Source organism: Olea europaea, chromosome 4, assembly GCF_002742605.1.
Source record: "Olea europaea var. sylvestris chromosome 4, O_europaea_v1, whole genome shotgun sequence".
Classification (NCBI taxonomy): domain Eukaryota; kingdom Viridiplantae; phylum Streptophyta; class Magnoliopsida; order Lamiales; family Oleaceae; genus Olea; species Olea europaea.
This window is the reverse complement of record NC_036240.1, coordinates 14,750,453-14,769,135: the sequence shown is the minus strand read 5'-3', so window position 1 is coordinate 14,769,135 and position 18,683 is coordinate 14,750,453. Positions and strand designations below refer to the sequence as shown.

General features: G+C 36.5%; 3 protein-coding genes across 3 annotated transcripts; 1 reads left to right on the top strand and 2 right to left on the bottom strand.

Annotated features, from left to right (window-relative positions):
- Positions 1–7,888: 7,888 nt before the first annotated feature.
- LOC111393746 (proline-rich protein PRCC) lies at positions 7,889–12,251 on the bottom strand. Its single transcript, XM_023019439.1, has 2 exons — positions 10,870–12,251; positions 7,889–8,297 (listed from the first exon to the last, which is right to left on the bottom strand). The coding sequence occupies exons 1-2, from the start codon at positions 12,094–12,096 to the stop codon at positions 8,139–8,141; spliced, it is 1,386 nt and encodes a 461-aa protein (XP_022875207.1). The 5' UTR covers positions 12,097–12,251; the 3' UTR covers positions 7,889–8,138.
- A 2,095-nt stretch (positions 12,252–14,346) lies between these two features.
- On the bottom strand, positions 14,347–15,332 carry LOC111393745. The gene is made up of 2 exons (XM_023019438.1): positions 15,104–15,332; positions 14,347–15,018 (listed from the first exon to the last, which is right to left on the bottom strand). The coding sequence occupies exons 1-2, from the start codon at positions 15,109–15,111 to the stop codon at positions 14,490–14,492; spliced, it is 537 nt and encodes a 178-aa protein (XP_022875206.1). The 5' UTR covers positions 15,112–15,332; the 3' UTR covers positions 14,347–14,489.
- A 2,072-nt stretch (positions 15,333–17,404) lies between these two features.
- On the top strand, positions 17,405–18,373 carry LOC111393077. Its single transcript, XM_023018479.1, has 2 exons — positions 17,405–17,648; positions 17,766–18,373. Exons 1-2 carry the CDS (start codon positions 17,405–17,407, stop codon positions 18,371–18,373), a joined length of 852 nt encoding a protein of 283 aa, XP_022874247.1.
- The last annotated feature ends 310 nt before the right edge of the window (positions 18,374–18,683 follow it).

Here is an 18,683-nt window from a genome sequence, read left to right as displayed (position 1 = left end):
TCAACATCTTCATCTCTATCAGCAAATACCATCGCCTCCAATTCCGGTTCATCTAGAGATAAATTAGTGACTTCAAGCACACCAATATCTTCAAATGTATCAAATGCATCTCCACCGATATCCCACATTTTAGTCTCTCCTTGTGAGTATTGCGCACTCCTCCTTGACAAGAGACGAAGATTGCTATGGACGAAAACCAAATCTTCCGCACGTTTTGGAGTTAGCTTATTTCGTTTAAGAAAGTGCAAAAAGGAATAAGTACTCCAATTTCACTCACAACATGATGGAGAAGATGGTTGCCCCAATAATTTCAAAGCATAACTTTGAAGCATAGGTGTGCAAGCACCACAAATAACCCACCGAGTCTTTGGGTCCAAGCAGTAATGATCATGGATGGATTCAAAATCACCAAAGTCATCTTCCATAGTTGAGAATTTGGCATACTCCTTATTCACCATAATACGCTCTTCATTTGACAAGTACATCTTAAAGCATTTTATTCTTTCTCTTGAAATCTCTACATCTCTATGTGGAGCAAGTTGAGTGGGATCCTCATTAAGCCATTCCTCGCTATAGTGCCTAAACAAGAGGAAAAAAAAATAAAAAAATGACAATTCATTCAATAACTAACTAAACATATTAAATATTATGATAATGTAAATAAACATTAAATGTATGAATTAAATTTAAAAATTACCTTAGATTTAGAGAATGAGACAAGCAATGAAGTGGAGTGTTATTTTTGTTCCAACGATCTACAAGTATCCGATGAACAACATTGTAGAATGATGATTCCTCTTCTTGAACTTTTTTCTCATTCCCTGTAAATTATTCCTCTCACTTTCTCAATCATTGTATCCCACATGTCGTAAACCAAGTGAAGGTAAGGTTTATCCGTATCACAAAATCTAAGCATGTCATAAATGGGAGAAGTGAAGGAAAGAACATAACTTATAGAGTCCCACCAAAGATCATCAAACACTTTCAATTTTACAAAACTTGCCTTCGTCATGTCATCTTCTCGATAAAGTGACCATTTTTCACTAATAACCAAAGCTTGAAGACCACGTCGAATAAGCTTAAATCTTTTTAACATGACAATAATAGAAGCAAATCGTGTCTCCGCTACGGAAAGCAACTTCAAAGGCACAAATTCATTAAACATTGCTAGTCTCATGGAATGGTTCATGATAAAAAATTTATAATCATTACATCATCATGAAGATTAGTAATCCAATTGCATTCTTCATATGTAATCAAATTATTTTCAACATTCTTTGCGGCACAAATGTTCTTCAAAGCAAGATTTAGTGTGTGTACAACACATGGTGTCCAAAAAATATGAAGATACTCCAATTCAATTATTTGTCCAGCACCTTTGCAATTTGGAGCATTATCGGTTATTACTTGAACCACCTTTTGATGACCAATTTCATTTATAACCTCCTTCATCAAGTTAGCAATAAAATATTTATCTTTTGTTTCACCGGAACAATCAACCGCTTTTAAAAACATTGGTCCACTCTCGGTCACCGCCATAAAATTAATTAGTGGCCTTCTTTGTGGATCACTCCATCCATCACTCACAATCGTAACTCCTTTTTCTGCTCATGTGCCTTTAATTGGATCTAATAATCTTTCCACATTTTTTTTCTCTTTTTGAAGAAGAGTAGTTCTCAACTTGTTGTAACCGGGAGGCAAATATCCCGAAATCCGACTATTGGAAGCAAGAGTATAAGAACTAATGTAATAAGGATTTCTTGCAAGAGTAAAAGGCAAACCACTTGAATAAAACATTCTAGCAATTTCGGAATCCAATTGGTCACGTATTGTTACATTAAAAGCATTTTCTATTGCACTATTCTTTCTTTTCCTTTCCTCCAAAACATAACAATCCTTAGAACCCATATTATTCGATGGCAATGGCACTCTTTTCCCCGCCTTAGTTTGCATTCTCAACTTGGCTTCATCTTCCATTTTTTGCATTTCACATATATCTTTCATAGTTACTTTTCCACAAGCCCCAATTCCATAGCGTTGTAATTTGAACAAATGTGCCTTCACTCTTGTGTAAGAACTTGTCTTAGTTGCATTACAAAAATTACATTGCCAAAGAATGTTATCATCCTTTTCATTAAATTTATCAAGTTTTGTAACATATTTTCAAAGAGGTTTAGACAAATCATCATCCATAACATTATCACTCATAACTTCAAAAGAAAAATAATTTCAAATGCTTAAGTAAAATAGGAGTGATATTACCCGAAACTTGAAAAAATATCTTCTTCTTCTTGATCTTGCAAATGATTCTTCAAATGTGGATTGATGAAATTTTTGAAAAAGATAAAATAACAAAAAAAACTTGGATGTTTTGAAATTTTCTTACAATTTTCGCAAGTTACTGACTGAGGAAGAAAATGTATGTGTTGTTATATAAGTTTGATTTGTTGTTGAAGGGTAAAATGGTACAAACAAAGTATTGTACATTATTTTATAAAGAGTTACAGCCATTGAAAAGATACAAAACGTGTACAAAAAGAGAAAATTTACAATGGTGGGCCCACAAATTGAAATTTGCATTGGTAAATCATGACTTTTCATTTCAGCCGTCTCTTCATCTTCTCTTCTCTCTTTTTTTCTGTCTTTGTCTGACAATCAACAGCTACAGGTTCTTCTTCTTCCTCTTCTTCTTCTTCTTCTTCTTCTTTCTTTCCATGGTTTCTTTTTTTCGGCCCACCAAAGCCACACATGACTCCGTGACTCTGACACACGTCGACGACGTGTCGGACACGTATCGGTGTCCGACTCGTGTCGGACACCGGTACGTCGTCGCCGGGAGCGTGTCGGTGCTTCCTAGGTCGTAGATTTGGTCCCATTCTTTTCTTCTCCCCTTTCCATCTCCTCTCAATCTAACTAGTTTTTCTATACTGAGTTCAACCAAACCATCTGGCATCTGGCTTGGTAGATAACAATATGCATGAAAAAATGCTAAGCTCTGTGATTCCATTCCAGGAACAGAACGAACTCAAGCCACTTTTCCACATTGGCCTTTGACCAAGTAATACAATTTAAAAAAAAATGATTTGGAAACAAAAACTCGAAAATACCTCCAAACACAAGAAAACGATTTTTAACAGTTGCTCCCAGTCTCTCACCATCGATCTCTCACGGTCGAGGCACAAAAATCGGCACCACACAACCACCCAGTCACCGTCGACACCACACACCAACCGGCATTTAGTTTAGCTTTTGAAATGAATATTAAATGGATTTGTTCATGAAATGTGAATTTGAATTTGTATTCGAAAATGGACATTTATTTATATTTATAGGTAGAGATGCTTGATTAGATTAGATTGTGGAAGATGATTTGGGGTTTAGGGCCATATTTGAGAGCTCAATCGCCAAAAATGACGATTTTCAGAGCCATTTTCGATGAATTGAAAGAGACGACTATGAAGGCATCTCTAAACAGTCGGTCGACTATTAAACAATCGTTGGGCCGACTGTTAACGACTGTGACAGTCTTTGGGCCGACTGTTTAACAGTCGACCGAAGACTGTTTACACAGTAGCTGTAAACATTTGTCCCAACAGTCGACTGGGCTGACTGTTTGTAGGCCGAAATTTTTTTTTCTTTTTCATTTTATTAATTAAGAAATATTAAAAAAAATTTAATTGAAAATTAACAAATAAAATAAATTATTTATTTAGTTTTTTATGCATAAAATTTATTTGACTTACAAAATTTTCAAATTAATATTTAATTTTTCAATTTAATTGAATAATATTTAGATTATTTATATATAATTTTCATTTGTTAATTTTAATTTTAAATATTATTATTATTATTATTATTATTTTGGTAATAGGGTAAAAAATTTTCTTAATTTTTTTATTCTTATTATATAATTTACTTATTTTCAATTTAAAAGACATTTTAATATTTTTTTTCTTTATTTTTATAGTTTTTTTTATTTTCTTGAAATCATTTTGTTTAATTTAATTTATATTTGTTAATTTGTATGTGTTTCTTTTGTTTTTCTTTAATTATTTATTTTTGTCATTTTTCTAAATCATTTATTAGCATTGGTATTAGATGAATTTATATTTTAACAATTTGGTTCGATTAATATTCCATTATTATGTTTTATTCCATTCTCTACTGTACAATGTTCTAAGATTAGAATTTTTGCAGGATGGATTATCATCTACACGCAAAAATGAGGCAGAAGCTGGGGAAAGTTATATGGAACAGTATAACTTTGACATTTTTACTACAGTACTGGAGCTACTGGATGATCAGCACGGGGATATCTTACGTCAGTCCTTCCTTTGGCCCCTGTATCAGTTGAGGGAAGTGCAATACTCAGGGCAGATCATCGACACATTGTTATGTCGGTTGTTGAGTTCAGTCGATGGCGATGTCCTCCACTTCGACTTTGGGAGCAAGATCGCCAGTTTCTCTATGTTTGAGTTTGCCCTAATCACTGGACTGAAGATTACGGGTGATGAGACAGCTCGTAATAGTACTCAGAGAGGCAACAGGCTACATGACACTTACTTCCAGGGACAGGGGATAGTACTTTCTACCGTAGCTGATCGAAGCGACGAGAGGGTGTGACCAGATGTTAGACAGATTAAAGTTAGGTATGGTATGAATCCTTGAGACCGTGGTGCGGTGTCACTACAAGAACACTGCGATCGACCTTTTAAGATCGTTGACGACATCAATGGCTTCAACAACTTTTCATGGGGCTGGAAATGTTTCAAGGACACCGTATATGTCTTTGTGCTCAATCAAAATCTTCGCGCTCATCATCGGGGACATTCTTCTTCACCAAGGTTGCATAAATAGGAATCGAACATTTCTAGTTCAATTCAATTAAAATCTGCACTTCAACTTCAGAAGTAACCATTACATGTGGAATTTTCTTACCGAATAGAAATTCCAATCCATGTCGTATTGTGAAGGATCGACTTTGAGCAAGTTCTATAACTCATTGTACATTTCTGCATACAATATACTTGATGTTATCAAAATTGCAATAGAACCACATTTTTCACTCGTCAATTTCCACACCCATCGATCATTTTTCATCATTTCAAATTCACCAAAGTAATAAATCGGGACTGCAGCCGATGCTATGTCTGCATTAGAAAACGAGGAGTTATTAAAAAAATTGTAAATACATGGAAAAAAGAAGTAAAAAATTGGAAACAGCCGACATCTGTTTGGTTTTTCGATTTTGCAGATGAATTTTTTTCATCGTTCTTGCTAAAAAAATTATAAATCCATTTAAGACTATCAAAATTTATCTGCTGAAGTCAAAATAAGATTTAAAGATTCAAACAATTTACTGATTTAGTTATAATAAAATTAAAAATACGTAAAATATACTTACCAAATTCGAGTGATGGTTGTGAATAATATTTTCTTGTTGAGTTTTTGATAATTTTGAACTTTCTTTTTATCTGTATTGCAGAAACTGATAAGGAAACTGATTTGACTTTGAAATTTACGTGGGGAGTGTGTTTTTATTTGTTATTTAGAAAGGGGTATTATTGTCTTTTTAACAATCATATGTTTTTGTGATTACAAAAAACCATTATTTACATTTCAAATGCCATTGTGGTGAATGACAAAAATGAATTGGTCAATGTGGAAAATGGTTAATTTGACTTTGCCAAACTAAAAAGTACCCCTCTCGATTCTGCTCATCATCTCCTTAACGTGGATCTTATCAGATAATCTTTGAATTATTATTTCACGTATTATGCCTAGATTGTATTTTTTTTTTTCGAATACACGTTCGTAAATGATTCAAATGATTATTTCAAAACTTATACTCAATAAATTCGGAATCTACTGTATCAATTTTTATTTATTTATTTATTTATTTATTTTTTATTTTTTAATATTGAACGCTAACCTTCAATGTGCTACAATCTTCTTAAGATTGAAATCGGTTAAGAAAGAGTTACAATTGGCTGCTACTCTAGACAAACTAACACTTGAATTTTGGGAAGATTTTTTCAAGTCTTGGAATTAATTGAGTTGACATTGATTGAATATATATTATCGCAAGGAAGTTAACTAGTTGAAGAATTATTTTTGCATCAACCTAAAAGACCAATTCATGAGAGTGATGCGATTTCAATACAACACGATAAAGAGTGAGAGATAGATCAAAAGTAAAGTGGCTCATGGTACATGCCAATCGTTTGAGGAAGGAATGATAACGCAAAAAGCAAGAGTTAATATGTTATTGTTAAAAACAAAGTTGAATGATTTCCTTGGTCGGAGTTTTATCGAAGCCTAGATGTCCATTTCATTGAGTTTTTCTTTATGCTAGGGAAGTTACATAAAGCATCAAAAGTTTATAGGCTGCTTGTGTGCTGGTGGATGTTCAGCAGCCTACTGCACATGATCCTGGATGGATACTTCGTGCTCTCTCCAGATTTTTACGAGAAGACTCCGCATTACCTAGCAGAAGCTTGAAAGTTCTTTATGTACTTTCTTCATCCATTCATCAATCTTAAGGTTAGAAGACTTAGCAATACTGTAGGCACTCTACGTTTTTTTCCGAATACACGTTCGTAAATGATTCAAATGATTATTTCAAAACTTATACTCAATAAATTCGGAATCTACTGTATCAATTTTTATTTATTTATTTATTTATTTATTTTTTATTTTTTAATATTGAACGCTAACCTTCAATGTGCTACAATCTTCTTAAGATTGAAATCGGTTAAGAAAGAGTTACAATTGGCTGCTACTCTAGACAAACTAACACTTGAATTTTGGGAAGATTTTTTCAAGTCTTGGAATTAATTGAGTTGACATTGATTGAATATATATTATCGCAAGGAAGTTAACTAGTTGAAGAATTATTTTTGCATCAACCTAAAAGACCGATTCATGAGAGTGATGCGATTTCAATACAACACGATAAAGAGTGAGAGATAGATCAAAAGTAAAGTGGCTTATGGTACATGCCAATCGTTCGAGGAAGGAATGATAACGCAAAAAGCAAGAGTTAATAAGTTATTGTTAAAAACAAAGTTGTATGATTTCCTTGGTCGGAGTTTTATCGAAGCCTAGATGTCCATTTCATTGAGTTTTTCTTTATGCTAGGGAAGTTACATAAAGCATCAAAAGTTTATAGGCTGCTTGTGTGCTGGTGGATGTTCAGCAGCCTACCGCACATTATCCTCGATGGATACTTCGTCTCTCTCCAGATTTTTACGAGAAGACTCCGCATTACCTAGCAGAAGCTTGAAAGTTCTTTATGTACTTTCTTCATCCATTCATCAATCTTAAGGTTAGAAGACTTAGCAATACTGTAGGCACTCTACGTTCTACTAAAGTGATAATTGGCTGGGAAAGGCCCCCAGGGCACATCTCCAAGTGGTAAAAGGGAAGGGTGGAGAAATCCAGCTTTGCTTGAGGCTACCGCGTCAAGGGTTCGAATCTTGAAATATGAATTTGGCTCTTGGGTAAGTGCAAGTGTATAAGCAGCCTTCCATCCTGTCCCTTTGGAGGCATAACCTGTGATTTACCTCCCTCACGATGCTCCAGGACAGGGACGGTAAGAAACCCTTAAAGTTGGGGTTCAACCTTTTTGATAATTGGCTGGGATAGAATTCAGCAAAAGCGATTCAAGGTATGCCAGACGGGATCTAAGTTTCGTTGCTGTTGTTTTTGGGCGGGGGCGCTCTCTGGTTGAAGCGTTTGTTGTTACAAAAGCTGTTGGGCATGACACGAGTTGATGATAATCAAGGTAACGATGACTTTCTTTTATGCACGTAAGGCACAAAAAGTCAAAACGCCATAATATTGAAGTCTGAAAGGTCTGTGTACATTAACGATGCCTATGGTAATCTTGTTACTCAAAATCAAGCAAGTTTTAACAGACCAAAGCAAAGCAATAACTGTTTCAGTGCTGCAGAGAAGATGAGACTCAAAACAGTAACTGTTCGAATATTAACCCAATACAATTATTGCAACAAGATACAGAATCGTAAGTGCATGAAAATATAGTTGGAGAAAGGAAAATGAAAATGAAACTATTGTTGCCAACTTAAGTTATTTTACAGTCACGAAACACAAGAAAGGTCACTGCCGCCCCCATCTTACCACCCATATTTTGCTTGTGTTTGTGCTTTAGTAAGAAAACCTTTGGAACGTCGCTCTGCAAGCTCCATCTCTTTCTGTCTCAGATCGTATAGTAAGGAACCAATTTGATGCTTTCTTTTATGCAGCTTTGTAGGCTTACCCTTGGTTGAAGCAGGCTACAAGAAGGCAAAATGCAGATAATTGAGATGTATTCTTTAAGCCAGTCATTAAACTCGAAAGGAAAGATACAATAATACACATGATAATTAGAAGTTACCTCTATGTTCGAGTCAGAGTTTCATTCAAAGGAAAAGGTATAATTTATCCGAAAGAAAAGAAAACAAATACGAGTATCCAAAAGCAAAATAATTTCTTAAGCTATAGTTTATTAGTCATATGTATGATTCAACTTCAATGCTGAATATTCATGTTGTCCATATAACGTCTTTAGTACTGGCTTCTTATCAGGCACTGTTGAGTACCTTGAAAAAGATCGACCACAATATTTATTTCTGACTGCCTATGCCTCTAGCAATGCTTCAGGCGAACTATAACTAGGGTGCCCTACTCCTACCTGAAAGATGTTCTACTAGAAATATTCTTGTTATTGCTTCAACTCATATTCCCCAAAAAATGGATCCCGCTCTAATATTTCATAGTAGTCTCATTAGAACGTACATCTTTCTTGGTATATCCAGATAACTGCGATCTTTTTCTTATTCTATGATGCATAGTTATTTAGAACACGAATCCCTGTCCACCTACAGGGGGGAAGAAAGAAGGAAAACTGAAGCAGGCCAAAAAATAAAATGAAGAAATTTACTTAAATCCATGCCAAAGATGTAGTTTCTAGGAGAGAAATGAGGAGGAAAGGCAATTTCTCTATGGAGGCAAATATCGATGGAACTGGAGAAGTTTCATGTTTACAGCTCAAATCCTAACTTTAAACCCATACTAGCAAACAGTGCAAACCTTGTCTACCGAGAATGCAATCCAAGACAAAAGACCAAGAAAAAAAAGCCTAGAAGTTGAACATCTTTTAAGCCAAGAGATTATAGCAAGAACCAAGTCACCAACTTAACTAGAATATTGTATAATGAACACACTGCATTAACTTATGGCTAGAAACTACAATTCTCAGTATCTCCGTAAATACTATTCAGGGACATATTGGTTACCTAGATCAATATTATTACAATAAAAGTAAGATTTTAGCCTGTTCCTCAACAAAAACTATGGCTTGTAGGAAAATAGCTCCTGTCCAGGATATTGTTTCCCTCGAAGAATCTTCGACTTAGAATGTATCAAATCTTAATCTTGTTCACTAGCACTCCTGACCGCATCAGCAGGCCTCAAAGCTAACTACTCTCTAACGTGATGTTGAGACAAGGTATGAAAAGTAGGAAAATTTTTAATATTTCTTTAGGAAAATATTTAAAGACCAAATGAACCCAGAAACAACAGTTGTTTATAATGAAATTTAGGCAGCCATTAACAAATAACTGGACAAACCAGAAGCTAGTGAAAATGGGATGACATAATCAGAAATTGTCAATTTATATTATGGGAAATCAGATTGTTAAAATGGGATTTTCCACCAATATACGGTCCTGCTGCTGACGAAGATATCGTCCATGACTTAAAACCCCACTTTCTCGGTCTAAGTTCTGCTAGAGATCACTTAAGCAATAATGACCAATATGCAATTCTCTGATGTTCACCCAGTGTCTGATACAACTAAAACACATTCCACTACTGGCGAAGATCTTGTTGTTCATGATGTATGCTTATGTCCTGTTGTAATATTTTCAATGGAGTATAAATACCAGCAACAGAGTATTGGAGGATATATAGTGTCATTCCATATAAAATTGTTCAATGGAACGAAAAAGGACTGAAGACTGGAGATGAAGCAAATATAGTACTAGAATAAAGTTTTTTAAATCATTTGTATTACGTGGTAAGATATGAAACTGAACTTAACGTGGTAAGATATGAAACTGAACTTAACGTCCAACAACATGATCCATATAAACTCGTCTACACATTGAACACACTTTCACCCTCTTTCCCACTAGGTAAGGTCATTGGAAGCACAACAGGCATCATATTAATAAGTATTCTAATGTTTCTGAATACATAGTTTCTCCAAAAAGTACTTCTGGTATTTGGACTGATGAATTTCCTGAAGCCTTCGTGTGACTACCAAGGATTAAGTATACAAACTCTATCTAAATCCACTTAACACAAACATATCAAGAGTCAAACAAATAGTATTATAACGTATCAACTCTGTTTAAAAAGGTTGAATCAGGTGTAGGGGCGATTAGCTTCCTTTGGGGCAAGACGCAAGCCTCAAGGAGGGTATACCTTGTCTATCTTGAGGCATATACCTTGATACACGGGCTATAGTAAGTCAAGGCCACAAAGAATAAGCCTCAGATGTAAGCCTCTAGTGCTTTGAGGCTAGGCTTTGAGACTCCTAGCCTCAAATGTATGCCTCTAGTGCTCCTAAAACACTGTATATGCACTAGAAAGCACACAACATAGACAACTCTCTAACAAATTTTATGAGAACAAAAAAAGTATCTTGAACAGTGCCTTTTGCTTTAGGAATCTCAAACAATATCAATATTTATGGTGTTCCAAATGTTTCACAAATTAATAAGCATCAACGCACAATAATTGCAAATTTTAGAAACTTAACTTCTAAATTTCTAAAGATACTTAGGAGAACAAAAACCATACCTTGTATGCAGGGCCGAAAGCAATCCCAGTTAATTTGGCTTGGTCTTCCCTCGGCCGATTTTTCAACAACTCATCCTGCTTCACCTCAACAATCTGCTCTGGAGCATCATTCCTACCCCTCTTGCCAGGCACTTGAAACCCACTTTCAGCCAATCCTGATCCCTCGCCCACTGCAGTTGAACCGGATCCATCAATCCAGTTACTCTCATACTGTCCATGATCCCCATAACCCGCACCATAATTTGCATAATCCCCAGTTTGCCCATTCCAATTCGAATAATGAACACCTTCACCAGTTCCAACACTATCATGATAACCAGCACCGTAGCCATCATAATTTGCATAGCTGTCACCCCCGGAATTCCAATTAGAATGATCATAACTCAACGATGACCCATCACCAGACTGATTTTCTGAATATCCTATACTGGATTTCACATCCGCATCACTTCCCATGGTACCAACGCTATTTAAATTTGATGCTGAACCATCAGTTTCAAGCATAGATCTCCTACCAGTACCCGAAGCTGAATGTAAAGAACCCAATGTAGTCGAGTTCTTGGGTGCAGGAATACTTGATAAAAATGACTTCACAGATGAAGTAGAAACAGACTCTTTTGACATTTTTCTTTGTTTTTCTTTCTCGTCCTCATCAGAATCCTCCTCATCATCCTTAGATTTATTCGAAATAGGATTCACAATTGGCGGAGGCCTAAATTTAACAACCCTTTTCGAACTAGAATCAAACGAAGCAGTTGAAGTCATATTTGGGAGGATTTGAGGGGCTTCTAAGATACCAGATTTTGGTGGCGGAAGTGAAGAAAATAGAGAAGAAGAAAATGACGACGATGACGATTTGGGTTGAGGAAGCGAAGAAAACAAAGAAGTAGAAGACGATTTAGGGTTCCTACTTTCTGGGATTTCATCTAGTTCCTCTCGTTTAAATTGCGGTTGGGGTATTGGCACAGAGGGTTCCTTGAAATCAGATGGGGTCTGTGCGAGGTGGGATTTGGGAGGAGGTAGTGAATTAAAGAGAGACGATTTCGGAGGTGGGAGGGAATCGGAGATTTTCCTGGATGGTTTTGATAAAAAATCATTTTCTCCATCTTCTACCTTCATTTTTTGAAGATCCACAGATTTTCCTGGTAGTTTTGGCTTCTGCTGTTGCTGATTTTCCTGTTCTTGATCCTCATCTGAGGACGCGTAATTCGCTAGCAAAGAATCCATCAAAGAGATAATTAACTGAAATCCCTAATACAGAAGCAGAAACAAGAGATAGAGCTCGAAGTATAGTATTAATGTTTGTGTGAGTTCTGTAATAACCAGAAAAGTAGCGACAGTGAATCCGCTTGTTCACGATGATATCCGGCGGGGCTGCGAAGTGTAATTTATATTTCAGTCAGAGGGCATATTCGGTACCCGAAAATTTAGAGCCCAACGTTATATGGTTAGCTCTGGGCCAACCCCTATTAATGTTATGGGCCAGGACCGTATTACATTCTAAGGCTATAGGCCAGCCCTAGAAATTGGTAGCCTGTGGCCCACATAGAAAAAGGTTATTACCCTTTGTCGAAAGACCAATATTTTTGTATTTTCCAAAAATTTATTAAAATATTATTGATTTTTTAAGACCGTATGCCAATTTTTTATTCGAGCCTCGTTTGCCCCCGTTTGATGGCCATTATTTGATTAATACAAAATGTTCTTATCTTTTCAATGGTATCGTGCAAAACGTTCATAACTTTAATTTTTTAGTATTTTCACTCCTAGTTTTTACATTTTCATTGCAGAAAAATGTCATTTTTATTTAATTTCTCAATAAAAAATATAAATATATCCTTTTATTTAAATAAAACAAAAAGAAAATAAAAGAAAAATAAGAAATAAATTGTAATTATACTTCTAAACTTTTTTTAAAAGGCAAATGAGTCTAAATAAATTATTAAAAGTGTAATTAACACAAAACATTTTTATCTTTCAATATTATTGTGCAAAATGTATCTACCTTCCTTTTTTTGGTATTTTCACCTTTATTTTCGCATTTTATTGTGAAAATCATCATTTTCATACAACTTTTTCAATTAAAAGCTATAAAATGATGAATATATCATTCTAATGAAAAGTATTAACGTTTTCCACTAATTATCCTTTTAATAATTTATTTAACTCATTTGCAGTTTTTTAAAAAGTTTGGGAGTATAATTGCGATTTGTTCCTTAATTTTTCTTTTTTTTTCTTTTATTTAAATGGAGGGTATATTTGTCATTTTATATTTTTCTATTGAAAAATTGGATGAAAATGACTTTTTTGATAATGAAATGCGAAAATAGGGATAAAAATAACAAAAAATGAAATGTGGCAACATTTTGCACAATAACATTGAAAGGTAATGAAGTTTTGTGCTAATTAATCAAAAAACTATGAATTTACGTGCAGAATATTTAACTTTGTAAATATGAATGAGTATATACAATAACGTTTTCAAATAACGATATTTAAACAAAAGCTTAATAATCCACTGAATACTGTTAGAAATAATTTGAGTCGATTTGTCTAATAATAGGAGTGTCAAGTAACAAATGTGACAAAATATTTAATATCTAATCATATTAAATCTATTGTTTAAACATGCCATAGAAGTCGGAAATGCTGAATTTGAAAATTTGATAAGCTTGTTAAATAAAAAAGACCGAAAACTAATTTCTAAGACTAAGATGTTACGCTTGAAAATATTTGAATAATTTTCTCAAAGTACTTTATCTGAGTGTAAGAGTTTTTAGATGAAGTCGATATAAAGAAAACTATTTTATAAAAAACAGAAGCAAAAGCCATAACAAAAGATTGTAAATTTGTTAGGTATAAGCTTTTGTTCGTGGAGTTGTTAGAATCATAATTTTCTACACAACGCTCAAACATACCTTAACTTCTCGAGTTAATTATTCTAATAATCATTGAACTCATGTCCATGTCTTTCATTACTCACTAAAGTTTAAAATGTCAAAATTTGACCACTGTACTTATCAAAACGCTGAACGTTACTCACTGACTTAAATTTCATTTAGAACCTTTAAAAGAAGTGATGACGTGACTAATAAAATGTCCAGATGACGCCACTTCACCGTTACCACGTAAAAAAGCGTCTTTCATTACTCATTAGCCTTTAAAATATATCTTTGATTACTCACAATACTTTGAAAAATATTTTTGATTGCTTACTGAATTTTGAATGTAATCGAATTTTGACCACTAGGCTTCTGAAAATGAAGTCGACTAAAGTTCTCAAGTATGACGAGCAATTGGAGACCTTTTTCACATTATAGTGAGAAATAAAAAACATTTACTAAAATATAGTGAACAATGAAAGACCCTTTTTTATGTGGAAACCGCGATGTGGCGCCACCTGGACATTGTGTCAACCATGTACCACTTCGTTAAAGGTTATAAATTGAAGTTAAGTTAGTGAATAACGTCCAACAATTGGATGACTTCAGTGCCGAGGACATTCTAAATTTCAGTAAGCAAAGACATAGGTTCTTCTCGTACAAATAGCTGATACGAAACTACCAAGGTGACTAATCACTCTAGATTAACAAACTTCGGCAAATAACCAACAATATGATTCAATGATAAAAGGAATACACAGCAGTGGAAATATAAACAGCCAGAGCAGAGGTCATCAGAACCGCCAGTGCAGCCACCGCGTGCACTGCGGACTTACTCCCACAAGATAGCATCCCCAATCTAATCTGGATCACATTTACCATTGACAGCATCAAAAACAAGCACCCCATCACAGAACCAACGGCGGAGGTCAACATTCCAAACCTCAACACCTTTATATTTATATGGGCCCTGAAGATCTCATCCACATCCTTGCTATTTAACAAATTAATGGCCAATTTAAGGCCTTGGGCCACTAGAGAGGAAAACAGAAAGAAGCTGAAAGAAACCACCTCGAAAATCAGGAGTTTCTCAGCCACGTCGATGCCGGCATCGCAGGCAGATGGGTTTTCGAGGCTGTGCTGGCCGGGAGTAGTCAAGGAGAGACCAACAAAGACTGCTATTGTAAAGAGGGAATTAACATTTACCAGGCCGTCTAGGGCGGTGACATGGACGCTGGTGGTGGTGGTGGATGGGAAAGATTCGGATCTGTAAAATTAAGAAAAATGAAATCCCGTCAAAGTCTTGAATTAATATACACACAGAAATTTATATACTCGAAGAGGGACTTTACCGAGACATATTTAGCTTTTCTTGGCTGTGAAATTGGTGTTTTCAGCTAGAAATTTTGCTGTTTTTGGTGGGTTTATTTCTCCACATCGAAATATCGAAGTGGAGAAGGAAAAGTAAGAGAAAGGAAGAGGCAAAAGATGTGCTTTGCTTTTGGGGTTTTGGATTCTTGCTGTCGGGGACCATACGAAGGAAATAACGTTCAATCAACTGCTGGGACTTAGATTCAATGGAAAATTGCACCGTAAGTCTCCACCTTATGATGTACTTTGCAAGTCGGTCTCCATTTCATTTTAACATCCGTTTGGCAAGAATTTATGGACGGTTTAATTTATAACCCTATGTATTGTAATCAATTTTTTTTTATTAGAAATGGGAGAAAGATAATTGGATTGTTCATACTTGTAGAACATTAAAATTTGTGGTTGAAAATAAAGTTTGATTAATTTCTAATGATTTATAAACTTGCTGAATGGAGGTTTAGTTGACGACTGATGTAGTCACTTTTGAAAACCTCCCGAGGTGATTTTGCCAAGGACTCACAGGGTTTTGCTCATCATATATTGGGGCACATAGTCCTCGGGGTGACATAGTCTTCGAGGTAATTCACCCGAGGAGTGGCGACTTGCATCATCGTGATCTGGTCGGTGGTGTCCTCGGGCATAAGTCCTCAAGCATCCTTTTGATATACGGGGTTCATGAGTCCTCAAGCTATTCCCTTCATACCGAACCCCCCTTTTGTCAAGCCCATAAAAAATCTTACCTTCTACGGACTCTAATATAATTTAAACACCTCAACCCAGGACTCCTACGTCCACAAGAATTCTATGTCAACAATAGTGTCATTGGTCATGCAATTATATTACAAATAAAATACTCGTATCAAGTAGGACTCTATTGGATAAAAACATCCAACTAATTCAATCCTACTAAAAGTATACTATCTACCTCTATAAATACATGACCCAAGTCCATTATTCAGGTACGCTTTTACATACAATTTCAGTATACGTTCTCATATAAATTCTTTGTCTGACTTAAGCATCGAAGGGGCGACGAGAACACACCTCGTTGCCTTTGTTTCAGGTACTAGAAGGCTCTGTTCGTGCTCTTTTTCAGTCCTGAAGTTCCGGAGGTCTACTAGGTACATTTTTTGGTAGCATCATTGGCGCCGTCTGTGGGAAACGCTACCAAAAGCCATGGTGAACACACGTTCAGGTCTTCCTCTAGCAAGCTCATCCGTTCCAGATCCTCATCCTCCTCCTGAAGGTCATCATGTCCCTCAAGAAGAATCATCAGAGATGCCAGCACCTCTCCCGACGGTCGTCACAACCGAAGCCTTTGAAGAGCTCCATCAGCAGGTGGCCACACTCACGCAACTGTTAAGTCAAAGAAATTCACATCCGTCACCAGCGCAGGCAGAGCATGGTGGTTTTATAGCTGATGCTCGAGCCCGACCACCAAACCTTGCAATTAGCGGAGTGGGAACCTCAGGAATTCGCAATATGGCCTCGGGCTCGAGTTCGGTCGCCGTGGATTCCAGTGAGATTGCCCGAATCATTCAAGAAGGAATTATAGATGTCCTACAGAGGAATGCTTGGGGGTCAACGGGTTTTATCCCTAACACCCCGTTCACTCCTGAGGTATTATCATTCTCCATACCGGACAGATTTAAGTACCCCGTATAAAAGAATATGATGGAACTACCGACCCTATCAACCATCTTAATATCTATACCGACGTCATGAACTTGCAAGTTGCCCCAGACCAGGTGATGTGCAAAGCTTTTCCTCAAACGTTGACCCACGCAGCCAGGGACTGGTTCTCAACCTTAGAGCCCAATTCTATAGCCTCTTTCTCAGATCTGGCCGATAAGTTCTCTACCTTCTTTGCCAGCAGTAAGCGCATCAGAAAGATAGCGACTTCCCTCATGCAACTTGGTCAAGGATAGAATGAAACCCTACATGACTTCATGAAGAGGTTTAATAAATAAAGACTTCAGATCCCTGATCTCCATATCACAGTAGCAATTTTCGCCCTCACCCATGCTATAAGATGTGAAGCATTCGAGATGAGTTTGTCAAAAATTCCCCCAAAGTCAGTGACCGAGCTTCTGACCCGAGGAGAGAAATACATTAATATGGAAGAAACATTGAATCCAATGTGAGTTAGTCCGACTTATGATGGGGCCGAGCATAAGAGGCAACGTGAGTTGTATCTACAGCAAGACCTTACCAGAGGAAAGCAGAAGCAAGGAACACCACCAACACTTACCCATTTGAACACCTCTAGGTCGAACATATTAATGGAAATCAAAGATATGAAGGAGTTCAATTGGCCACCGCGGTTGAGGTCTCCCCCTGAGACCAGGGACAAGAACAAGTACTGTAACTACCATCGTGACCATGGGCATACTACAAAGGATTGCATTACATTGCAACGTGAGATTGAAGCTTTGATAAAAAGAGGTTTCCTAAAGGAGTATATCAGGCATGACAAGCGTCCCAGGAATGATTGCAATAATGGAAACACCACAGAATCTGGGAGAGGTAACCAACCAACAGTAGGTACCATCAACCTTATAACCCGGGGGATTGCCTCGGGAGAAGATTCAAATAGTGGGCACAAATAATATGCCCGACGACACAGTTCCATATAAATGACAGCTCCCAACGACATGAAAGATATCACATTTGGATCGAAGGACTCAAAAGACATATCATACCCTCATGACGATGCCTTGGTCATATCTACCATCATCGCCAACTTTGAAGTAAGGAGGGTCTTGGTTGACAATGGAAGTGCGGCCAATGTGTTGTCCCAAGAGGCCTTCATGAAGATGGGTATTTCTGTTAACCAGTTCAAGACAGTCAAAACATTGCTCCAGGGATTTGGGCGTGGGACAATCATCCTGGCAGGAATCGTTGATCTTCCCCTAACGTTGGGCTCAGGGCAAAATCAGGTGACAGAAGTCACTCCCTTTCATGTAGTCCATGTTTCGATGGCCTACAATGCCATCATCGGGAGACCACTGCTCAATAAAATCAGGGCCATTGTATCCACCTTCCATCTTGTTATGAAGTTTCCAATAAGTGACGATATAGGGATCGTGCGTAGAGATCAGAAAGCAGCAAAGCAGTGCTATGTTACTTGTGTTCGGGGAATGAGCACTGATGTCATGCAAGTATCAACCCCTAAGTTCGAGCTCGAGAACCAGCAAAAATTTGTCCCAGAAGAACTGATAGAGGCCGAGGTCGAGCATAGCGAATATTGATGATCGCTTAGGATTTATTTTTATTTTTTGGTTTCCATTTTGGCTTGTTTAGTTTAGTTTACTTGGGTTTGCATGCCCTATGCTTTTTTGGTTAGTTTACCTTTATTCGGGCTAGTACGCCCTATGCATTTTCTTATCTACTTAAATAGTTATTTTGACAAGGCCTACGAGCTAATTTTGTCTCTAGAAGGTAGGAAAGTTTATATAAAGAGAGTTGGAACCACACGACACATGTTTTCTTCCAGAAGGAATACGCTAAAAAAGACCTGTTGCGAGCAGGCACCAAAAAAGACCTGCCATGCGCAAGCAC